Here is a 12,105-nt window from a genome sequence, read left to right as displayed (position 1 = left end):
TCATCCCGTCATTATGGTGTCGCCGATGGTTTTAGGTCGGATGCTGGAAGACGATTGAAACGTGCTGCAAGATTAATGAGAGGATGAACATTGCAGGCCTCTTATACATGCTTTCTCTCGATTCGTGTGGTGTTTCACAATTTTCAACCCGACTAGCGAGAGGGCATGCAGCTCAGCATCTGGAGCAGCAGCCCAGAAATTGGACCGACCATGGCGTGCTGAGTACCGACTGGCGCGAAAACTAAAGAAAAAGTGACGATGAGGGTGGAAAGAACGATTTGGTGTATTTGAGAGAACAGTCGTACGGCTGACTACCATTAATCACCGTGGAAAGATGTATGTATTATATTTTCACAGTTTTTTTTAATGAATCTAAGTATACATTTTATGTCAAAACTTTAACACTGAAAGTCTGACGCCCTTAAATATGTCGAGTCCAGATCGAACGCATTGCACCGTGACAAGTTTACTCATAACCTTTTGCATCACGTGGCCATTTTCATTTTAGACATGGCAAATCTTACACAACAACATTACAATTTTATCTAATTTCATATGACAAATGTAGACGTTCGCTCACAAATGCTAACATTTGCTTTTTTTATTGATACGCATGTCTATGCGTATTGAACGAAGGACTTCCGGAGAAACTCAGTTTTCCGATCAAAACCCCGTCTCTTCCCGCGCGGAGATGGCAAATCCTACGTGGCAAGGCGCGAGCCAGTCGCCACCTCATCACAATCACCACATCACATATCCGCACAGCGGCTGCCACAGTGCCACGTCGCCTGCAATCCATCCCCGGAGCGGGCCCCACCCATGGCGACGGCAGCCACCACCGCCGCGGCCGTCCCCGCCGGCCGCCACCAGCACCGCCACCACCCAGGCCTGCGCTCACGCCCCAACCCGCGTCGCCTGCACCGACTGCGTCTCCCTGCCTCCGTTGCATTTTCTTCCCCATCCACGCCGTCCACCTCCTCCTCCTCGTCGCTATCGGCCCCGGCGACGCCGCCGCCGGAGGGAGGAGGGCGGCTGGTGGCGGAGCTTGTGGGCGTGTTCAACGAGCTCACGGGTAGGATGGGAGAGGGCCTGGCGACCACCTCCTCGTCGCGCCTGCTCTTCCGCGCGCTCAAGCTGGCCCTCCCCGCCCTCCGCGACGGCGACGGCGGCCAGGCCCTCACGCGAGCCCTCGCGGTGGCCGCGACCTTAGCCGACCTCCAGGTGCTGACCCAGAGCCTCCTCCCCTGTTCCGTTTGCGTAAATAGGATTATATCGTTCGATTTTGGAGACTGGGGGTGGGTTTTCGTGTTCGCATGAACAGGTAGAATTTAATAATTTTTGGCCTGTTACCTGTGGGTTCCTGGATCAAGTTCGCATGAACAAGAATTGCATCAATTAAGTAAACGATGAGTAGCTCAATATGCCGAATTCTGTTAAATGCGTAAGTTCAGCATTCCTCGTTTCACAGTCACACTTCAGTTACACAAACTATTAAGCTCAGGCTTAAATATGATTATTTAGTTTCATGTCACTGATCGCTACTCTTTGGTTCATACTTTCCATTGAATTTCTCGTTTATACCATAAGTTGAAGGCAATATAATCTGACAGTATTGATGGGCAGAGCCTTTCTTGGACGAGTAAATCGTCAAAAACCATCACAAGTTAACCCATGTTTACGATTAGGCTCTTTGACCAATTTCTAATCGCTCCATTTCCCTGCAAGGTTATGGTGATTCATAAGATATTTGCACTGCTTTGTATGATAACGCGGTTAAGCATCATTGGGCTTATTTATCCACTCTTAAGCTCTCATGTTAACAGGGATTTTGAATTCTTGTTGTATGCATGACGACAGATGGATGCGGAAGTTATTTCAGCCGGCATATTGAGGAAAGCGCTTGATGCAGGGACTATAAGCATGAGCGATGTAGAAGCTCAAATTGGGACTGGCATAGCTGATTTACTGCACGAGAGCTTAAGGCTTAAGGTTGCTCCTTCAAAGGTCGACGTATTGGATGATGAAAGTGCGAGCTCATTGAGAAAGTTTTTCCTTTCGTACTATGACATCCGGGCAGTAATCTTGGAGCTTTCTCTGAAGCTCGATACGATGAGACACCTTCAGTACCTCCCCAAGCATCTTCAGCGAGTAAAATCTCTTGAAGTAATGAAGATATATGCTCCACTTGCTCATGCTGTCGGGGCTGGTAATCTGTCGCTAGAGTTGGAAGATCTTTCATTTAGGTACTTGTTTCCTCATTCCTATGACCATGTCGATCAATGGTTGAGGAACCGAGAAGCCGAGTGCAAGCTCTTGATAAATGCCTACAAGGCGCAGTTGCTTCAGGCACTGAAATCTGATGATGAGCTAACCGAGATTGTGCAGGACATCTCAATTGAAGGGCGGTACAAAAGCCGCTTCAGTACTATGAAGAAGCTAGTAAAAGATGGTCGGAAACCAGAAGAAGTAAATGACATACTTGGTTTACGGATAATCTTGGACCCTCGATGTGATGGTGGCTCAACTGATTGGGGCCCCAGGGCCTGTCACAGGACACACGAAATCATTCGAGCTCTGTTGAAGGAAGTGCCAGGTAGGACAAAGGACTATGTGACACAGCCAAAAAGAAATGGCTATCAGAGCCTGCATGTGGCAATCGATGTAAGTGAACCTGGGAAGACGAGGCCACTAATGGAGATACAAATACGCACCAAGGAGATGCACAGAATTGCTATTGGTGGAGAAGCGTCTCACTCTCTCTACAAGGGTGGTCTTACGGATCCCGGAGAGGTGAGCCATCTACTTAATTCCAACTCTCTTTCTTCCTTTGAAGTACATTGAATCGTCTGGATTTATCAAGGCACTCGGGTATCTTTCAAAACATAGTAGGTAAGTTGTTTTATCGAACCAAGGGCCAAAACATGTACAGACATAAGTTATGTAAAATGCTGCTTGCTACAAGATACGCCTAAATTTCATCCAGCATGTGAGGCTTCTTACTGAAATTATCACTGGGTTATAACAGTTAGTTCAGAGCTCACAGCTGAGATGGTAGTGACCTAGTTTGGTTTATGTTCCTAATCTGCTGACTTCATCATGACATCGTTTTATCTTGAAATTAGCATTCTTATACCTTTTCTGAGACTGAACTGAAAGATTATTTTGGGGGCATGACTAAGAATCAGCATTCCTTGAATATTCTCCAGGCTAAAAGACTCAAGGCTATTATGTTGGCTGCGGCAGAACTAGCAGCTCATCGCCTTCGAGACCTCCCAGCCAGTGATCATCGAGGAGGTGAATGCAAGAACCAGGCTTTCTGCCTTATAGACAAAAATGGTGATGGGAGGATCAGCATCGAGGAGCTCACGGAGGTGATGGAAGATCTTGGTGCCGAGGGCGAGGATGCGATGGCGCTCATGCATCTCCTTGATGCAAACAGCGATGGTTCCCTGAGCTTCGATGAATTCGAGTCGTTCCAGAGACAGGTGGGTGCAAGTTATACATCCGCGACAAGTTATCCTAACACAGCCGCATTCTCAAAGTCGCCCTTCTGGGCACACAGCTTCTGATATATTCGAAGTGTTTCTGGCTTATCAGGTTGAATTGATGAGGAGCTTGGAGGACAGGGATGACCACTACACGAAGATACTGAAGGATAAGCTGCAGACAATCGACAGCGCTGGCCTCATTCACTTCTACCGCAAAGAGCTGGGAGACAAACTGCTTGTGAGCTGAAATATATGGGCCTTTCTTTTAAGGAACTGCGCTAAACTAAAATGGATCGCCAACTTGTAGTTTTGATGTTGGTGAATACTACATTGAGATGTGATTAACAGCATTGAATTGTACATACTTGCTGATTGTATGTGGAGCTATAGAGCAAGTCTGAGAAAGTAAAGGTTGTCCTCCCACGTTGTGCAGAGGCTAGATGTGGCACTTTGCAATATATTTCTAACTTTGTACATATGGTATGGCTTTGCTCATGTTACTTACAGCATGTTGTTGTTATGAAAACAACTTTTGACTAGGGGTATCCTTTGTAGCAGGGTTAGTGAAATGTAAGTAGCAGCGTGTGGCGGCCTTATAACGAAGGTAATTGTACATCAACAAAGTAACACAACAATGTTTTTTGAATAGTTGCAGTCGCCTTGTGGGAACATGACCTATGTCATATGAGTCCTCGGGAAAAGGGCTTGACATACTGTGGTTCAGAACGTTCCCGCTGCTGAAGCCCCACGACTCCTGACGGTCCAAGCCTTACAACATGCCTTGGACCGAAACCTAACCCCCTTTCAAACCTTGGTTCTGAGGAGAGGGAGAGGGAATGACTCTTCTCTTGAGTTTATTCAAGTGGGAGTGAGTGTGTTACAAGCTCATTGGGGCTATTTATAACCTAGGTGTGATTGACAAATGAACAAAGCTACCCTTAAGATGAGGAGGTGAGAGGGTAAAACTATCTTTAGTCCATGAGTCGTGCTCCCATTGGGCTGCAGAAAGTTTGCCACCCATGGGATTCCTTCGACTTTATGAAGGCTTCTCTTCATAGGCTTGAGCTTCTTTACTTCCTTGCCTTCATCTTTGATTTGGTCTTTTATTTGAGTCATTACACCGGTGATACTAGAACTTGATATAAATGGTCACTTTGGTGCTAGAAGTTGCGGTGTACATCAAATGGGTGCAAAAACTTGGCTTAGGCGTGCAAATACAGTGCATATCCCGTTTTGTATATGTTAGAGTTGTGTCGAATATTGTGTACAAGGTAGGTTACAGTTGGACTCTGAGTAGTATTGTGTTTAGATAGGATATGGAGTCGTGTCCTAATAGGACACTTGTATCCTAGGCCTCTCATATATAGCGGGGGTAGACACACGATGTAACCTATGCCAACATAATAGCACCGGAACGCAGGGGAAGCCGGCGGCATGTGCCGGTGTCCAGGGCGACCGGGTGCGGTATTGTAGCGGTGTCATGGGGAGGAGCCCCCATAGTCAGGCCCCGGGGATGTAGCCATATCGGTGAACCTCGTTAACAAATCTCGGTGTGATGCTCGTGTGATTGTTTGGTCCTCGGATGATTGACGGTATGTCTCGGATTTATTCTAACAAATAGTATCATGAGCTAGGTTGTTTTGAAGGCAGCGGATCGTTGATTAGAGGTGGGGCAGAATTCGTCGAATCGGTCGGCGGTCGAGGCCCATGACTGGAAAAGATCGATGGAGCGACCGAGTTCTGTTCGTGTTGAAAGTAAACGGAAAAAACAGATCAGCGGGAAGCACGTGTGATTATGTGTCAGCAGCAGACGACTTGACGTGCGACGATCTTGGATTGATAGGGCGAGCGTACAGGAGCGGCGACGCGTCGCGCAGGGCAGGGAGGCAGCAGGTCGATCGATCGATCCACGGGCGCTGTATACGGAGGCCCAAAGGCGCGTGCTGGGCACCGGCCTAGCTGGCGGAAGCCGCAAGGCTGCGGGCGGCGAGACACGGAAGAGGTGGATCGTGCTGGATACGGTCGCGTACAGCAAGAGCAGAGACCGAAGATTTGTTTTGAGAAAAAAAAAGAGGACCGAGTCCTCACGTGCCACGCAAGGCAGCCAGATCGAATCGGCAAGCAGTAATTCCGTTGATACTTACGCGTCCATCAGGAAGCTTTGGAAGCAACTAGCCAGCATTGGAGATTGAGCCAAGAGACACCACGTGAAGGCCATTTTTTGGTTGGATTTGCTACTATGCACGCTCTGTGTACTTGTGCATCGTGGTAAGAATCTTAGTTATTTTTTCATAGCGTCAGTCATACAAAGAACCATGGCGTCAACGGATACTAGGTTTGAGGTGAAAATGTTCAACGAGACTGGAAATCTTGGGTTATGGCAGACAAGTGTGAAAATTTGTTGGCACGACAGTGATGATTGAAGGCGTTGCGGGAAGTCAATTCAGCTAGGATGGAGTTGTGATGTGATGGATGGAAATTTGCGAAAGACGATTTGGGAGCCTTGAAGCGTGTCGTTACAGTCGAACAAATTCGGCTGGGTCGGACTAGACAGTCTGATGGATCGACTTGGATGTCGGTTGGTACAGAAAACGGTGGTGGGATCGGCGACGACGACATAGGAGCGTAATGCTGATGGTGACCGACTTCTGGTGCGTGGAAACACGCGGCACATGCCCGAGGCTTGTGTGGCTTCGACAAGACTATGGCGCAGGATCGATTCAAGACGGTGCACATGAGAGCTTGAAGTCGACAGGGCGCGGGGTGGACTGATCATCTACCATGGAGTCATGTTGAAGGTGGAGCTGAATTGAGGGGATGCGATGTAATGATCCAGGGAATCAAAGCCTATTCAGCAAGGGGGAAAAGCGAGTGGCACGCAGTTCGGACTGGAGCCCAGTGGTCTGATGGAAGCGTGAAACTCGTCATCGGTCGATGATGATCGATGGTACTATGTAGTGGGCTTGAGTGGTGTGGTTTCGCGACCCTTGAAACTCGACCGGGACAGCGGAGGTTCGACGCAGTAATAGCGGCGAGGCGTGCGGTACGCGTGGGACATGGAGATGGGCCAGGGCTCTGGTGGTCATACATGTGGTGAGACAACTGCGAATTTGACTCGGGATGACTACAAGCAATGGTAAAATTCCTTCGAGTTTCAGACAGGCTGTCAAAAAAGGAGCGGTGATGTTGAGTTCAGGTAACTCTTATGTGTGACATCTAATATGTGAGTTGTTCACTTTCACGCAGGTCAGTGATTAATGTGTGATGGCGTTGGACGGATACTCTGGAAGTTGGGAGCGCAAACTAGAGTAATATGGAACTTAATTTCGTTCGAGTGTTGACTCTGGTCAAGAAAAAAAGGGACTACAAGTTGCAGATGGAGTCATATGAAGTCTTTGGAGTAGCAGTGGTACTCATGGGATAAACTCAAATTCAATGTACATGGAAGTTTGACGCATTGACGAATTTAAGGTGATGGAGAATATTCGCCAAGGTGGAGTTTGTTAGAGTTGTGTCAAATATTGTGTACAAGATAGGTTACAGTTGGACTCTGAGTAGTATTGTGTTTAGATAGGATATGGAGTCGTGTCCTAATAGGACATTTGTATCCTAGACCTCTCATATATAGCGGGGGTAGACACACGATGTAACCTATACCAACATAATAGTACCGGAACGCAGGGGAAGTCGGCGGCATATGCCGGTGTCCAGAGCAACCGGGTGTGGTATTGTAGCGGTGTCATGGGGAGGAGCCCCCATAGTCAGGCCCCTGAAATGTAGCCATATCGATGAACCTCGTTAACAAATCTCGTTGTGGTGCTCGTGCGATTGCTTGGTCCTCGAATAATTAACGGTATGCCTTGTATTTATTCTAACAATACTAGTATGCGTGCACGTGCAATACGCGTCTTTATGTTGCAAAGTGATTTCGGTGAAAATAAGTCATGAAAATGCCTGGAGAAATGATTCAAGACAAATGACCATTGTGCATGTATGGAAGCATAAAGAAAATAATAGAAATTAGCATAAGAAAGCTTGTCACGTTCTTACGACAGCAACTATCACATAAATATGTAATTTGCAAAAAAATTAGGGTCCCAATTGCGGAAAATATATAAATGAACTAGGGTATATATGAACTCGCCTTGGAAACACATTTCTAAATTCTCAAAAAAAATTAAAAAAGCTGTACGTGCACATCTCCATGTTCTATCCCTGCACAGAAACTTTCATGGAAAAACATTTTTTTTGCATATGCAAAAAAGACAAAACAACATGTCGTGAAATGTTACTTAGAAGCACTGAAATTTGTCTTTTATGTAGAGGCAAAATAAAAAAACATTTTTTCGTAAAACTTTGTATCGCGCATATATATTGCGAAGATGCATGCGTGAAATTTTATTTGGTATTTTTTCACATTTTAACGCACGTTCAAAATCCATTTTTTAAAAACAGGTTCATATGTATGTACGTACCTAGGTTCAGGTAGTGCCTCCTCTACCTATGGCTATGTTTTATTGTAACTTTCCACCCAGAATTGCACATGAGACAGGTTCATATGTGCGCTATGCACTGGTTTGTTTTGTTTACCTTTTAATTTTTTATTCTTATTTTTCACCTCCTGTCAGACTTTTTTTAAGTTACCTCCTGTCAGACTTAGTGGTACAGATCTCACTTGTGTCTGCAACCACACGTGCCACGTAGCTCTGCGGGCATCTGTAGTAAAACAATTTGCACTGCTCTAGGCCACTCGACTATGGCATGGTGTGACTTTGTTAGCTCCAAAGAACTGACATGCAGTGGGGTCGCTACTCCGTGCTAACACAAACTCCTAGATGCTTATAGAGTGACGCAGACAACACTGATGCTACTGTAGCGGCGAATCCCTGCATTATAAGCCGTCGGATGGAGCCCAATGAACGGCCAGGAATGCATTTTGATGCATGAAATCAAACTTTCAAAACTGATACACTATATAGTATAGTATAGATACATTATCTGTGTTGACTAGGTGCATGGGGTCCGCTGTCAGCGAGTGACCAAAAAGAATGTTTTTTTTCGAAAACCCCCTCAACAAAAAATATTATTTTGACAAAAAAAAACCATATGTATGTGGCATTTTACTTCTCTATGCCCAGTGGGTCCCGCCTGAAAATATTAACAGAAAAAGATTTCAGGGCAGGTTTTGAACCCGCGTCCACAAGCTACCAAAACAACTGGCCAACCACTTCACCCTGCGAGTCGTCAAGTAAACGATAACGGCAGCATAAATATTTAGCAATGATGCTTATGGAGCTTAAATGGGCTGGAGATATTGCAGCCCATTTTGCACAAGCTATATTTATAAGATATTTTAAAACGGAAGTAATAAAAATTATGTTCCAATATTTGTGTATTATCAATATTATGTAAATGAAAACAATGAAATATATACCCATGTGTGTGTAAATTATTTAGTTAATACGGATATTAAAATGTATATTAGATACAATGTATAATGAATACAAAGAAAGTATAAACTCATGGCTTATATTTAATTTTAAAATGATGAATACAAACATTCACTTAATATCTATAATTATTCACATGTCTATATTTTTTACTCATGACCTATATTCGAAAGCAGTATATATTTTTATAATAGAATAATATTTTAAAATGCAATTTTAAAAGAAATTGTATCATTTTAATTTTGTTATACATTTTTATAATTCATAAATATTTTCAATATACCACTGTGTATTGAAATAATACACGAAGATAAGGTATTTCGTTTGTATGCTTGGTAGTTTTTAAAATAAATGTACCAATGTTTTGAAAATAATACATGAACATTTTTATTTAATATACATTTTAAATTTCTGTATTAACTAAATATTTTATATAGTACATGGGTGTATATTTAAATGTTTTTATTTACTAGTCATGGTTTGATTGTATAAAGTTTATAGCACATTTAAACATAATTTTGATAACTTACATTTTATAAATATATCTTTAAAAAACAGCGCGTGCAAAATGGGCCGAAATATCTACAGCCCGTTTGAACTTTTGTTGCGTACCTGCTAAATTCATGTTGCTAAAACAATTGGTGAATACATATAGGATAGTTATCCAATTAGAACGTCGTGACATGGACAGCGTACTTGTTGTACTGGTTTACTCTCTATACCTGGTTGCGTGTTCGAGTCTTGATCTTGCCTTTTTCCTGTTTATTTTGACCAGCGGGTACTTTTTTACAAGAAGATATATTCTGAGGGGGGTTTCGAAAAAAATCAGACCACCCGCCTTCTCCCTCAGGTCCAGTGGCTGACAGCCTGACCCACCCGCCTAGTCAGCGCAGAATCCGTATACCAACCCGATTAGCACTGTATTTGCACCTCCGAGTCAAGTTTTTGCACCACTTCAATGTACAACACAACTTCTAACACCAAAGTGACCGTTTACGCCAAGTTCTAGCATCACCAACGTAATTGCCTCCTTTTATTTTCTCATTTCCTTTGACTCGCTGGCCATGAAGACTTGTTTGGACTTATGTTGAGCGAGATAGCTTGCTTGGGCGGTTGGGCCCTTAATAGCTTGCTTGGACTTATGTTAACCTCTTTGACTTGTGTTGACCGTCCATGTGGATGGCTAGGACAACCAGTATAATTTTAGCTATTCTCCCTACATGAGTGCTTTGTTGCTCACAACAATTTTGCCAAAATATTCTCTCTTTGTCACTCTCATATATACATTTAGCTTGTTTTTCTATCTTGTGCATGTTGTTTGCCTATTTCGTGGGCCCATTTGTGGCAATGTGATTATTTGTAAGAAAGTGAGCCTAGTTCATGGGTATATAGTGATCGCATAGTCTAATAACCTAGACAGTAATCACCGTGGACCTGCATTTATGTTCTTATTTATTACATTATGAGGGTCATTCTAAAGATTTCTATCAGAAATGTTGTATATTAATAGGAAATTTGAACACATTTCCTTTTTTCCGATTACTCGCATATTGTTTTGTTAGACTTGTATCTTTTATCACAACGGAAACGTTTATTGCATAGTACTTTATCACAACTAAAACCATTTCTTTTATTGCATCGTGGAACATTGTTTTGCTTCCTTGTCATGGTACAACCTATGCATGTATCACACTGGAACTGAGCCGCCAATCTTTCTTGCCAAGTGGCATGTATGTTTGTCACCAAGTTTTCATACATTTTTCCTATATTTTACAGTTTCATTGTTGCCTCTAGGTACCAGCCATGAACATTGCTAGTTAGTGCCAACTGAAGTATAATCTATTCATCATTGTCATATTCACGTTGGTGTACGCATGTTGACTTCATGGAAATTAGACGGTTTGTATTATTTCAATTTTATTTTACATTTAATTTTAGGTATCATTCACGCATGTATCACACTGGAATCAATCTGCCCATCTTTTGTTCCCAGTGTCATGCATTTGTGATTGATCCTTGGGAGGGCAACTCATGATCACCACTTCGCTCTTCTGAAGTTCATCTTGAGACCACACATAGCCTCAAAGTATACGGGGGAATTTGAGATAGACAATGACAGGTTTTGTTCCTTCTACCATGATCAAGTTGTTACCATGAACTTGAGGTGATACCCTGCTTGAGACAATTTTCCCAACCGCACCAAAGATGTAACTATATATCTTGGCCTTCTCCAAGATAACTGGACAACATCAACTACAAGGTTAACAATAAGGGTGCCTTCGTCTCCATGATAGCTCAAATAGCCTCCTCGGTCAAGAATGGGAAGGTGAGATTCGCATTCTCGGTGGCTTGCCAATAGTCGTTGACCACTGATCAAGGTTCTAAAATGTCCTTGGACTTCTCCAGGAGGAAATCGTCCAAACGAGATGTTGCACTTTCTTTCACCTTCTCCCATTCACAATGGCATGAAAGTAGGTGGTGTTGGCATCACCCTTCAGAAGACAATTCTGCCGGCTCTGCAGCTGCTAGAATATCTCCTCACCCTTGTAGATTTCCATAAAGGAGACCTCAAGGCACACTGCTGGAGCACTCTTCATTAGGAAGACCATAGGAGTCCAGGGGTTGATCAAGGGCCCGGATCTGACCAGGAATGTCATCCTTATAGTGACACGGCAACCCCAACTTTTGCCCCGTAACATCACATAAATTGACGTGAGACTTTAGAGCATTGATGCCATATATCCACTACGCTAAAAAAATACATTGACAATACACCTTCATGATAGAAGGTGCAGGTTTTTGTCATCGATTTGCGCTCATGACAAATCTATGATAGTCAAGATGTCATACTATGTCGGTCATAGATCACTTCAATGACAAAACTCGGTTTTTGTTATTGAAGTGTGATTTTCCATGAGAAAAATGTCTTGTCATGGAAGTGTTTTTGTCCCGGGTGACCAGTTGACATGGGAGAAGACTGGCACGTGGCAGCCGCTGTTAATGGCGTCGTGATTGTGTCGTTAGTCAACTTGTCATCCTAGCCATCAAAGTGTTGGTCCAACAGAGGCCTATTAGAATTTACTGGGTCATCTCATGTCGTTTGGCCCATTTGTTCGGCCCATTTTGGGACCATATGTATTTGGGCAAGTAAAGGTCTACTATGGTTG

General features: G+C 43.7%; 1 protein-coding gene across 1 annotated transcript; it reads left to right on the top strand.

Annotated features, from left to right (window-relative positions):
- Positions 1–722: 722 nt before the first annotated feature.
- On the top strand, positions 723–3,962 carry CRSH (Ca2+-activated RelA/spot-like protein). Its single transcript, XM_048714187.2, has 4 exons — positions 723–1,221; positions 1,858–2,790; positions 3,207–3,485; positions 3,598–3,962. The coding sequence occupies exons 1-4, from the start codon at positions 820–822 to the stop codon at positions 3,733–3,735; spliced, it is 1,752 nt and encodes a 583-aa protein (XP_048570144.2). The 5' UTR covers positions 723–819; the 3' UTR covers positions 3,736–3,962.
- The last annotated feature ends 8,143 nt before the right edge of the window (positions 3,963–12,105 follow it).

Source organism: Triticum urartu, chromosome 1A (genome assembly GCF_056163025.1).
Source record: "Triticum urartu cultivar PI428250 chromosome 1A, HENAU_Tu73, whole genome shotgun sequence".
In the NCBI taxonomy this organism is placed as follows: Eukaryota; Viridiplantae; Streptophyta; class Magnoliopsida; order Poales; family Poaceae; genus Triticum; species Triticum urartu.
Note: the sequence above shows the minus strand (reverse complement) of the source record. Positions and strands in the feature narration are given on the sequence as shown.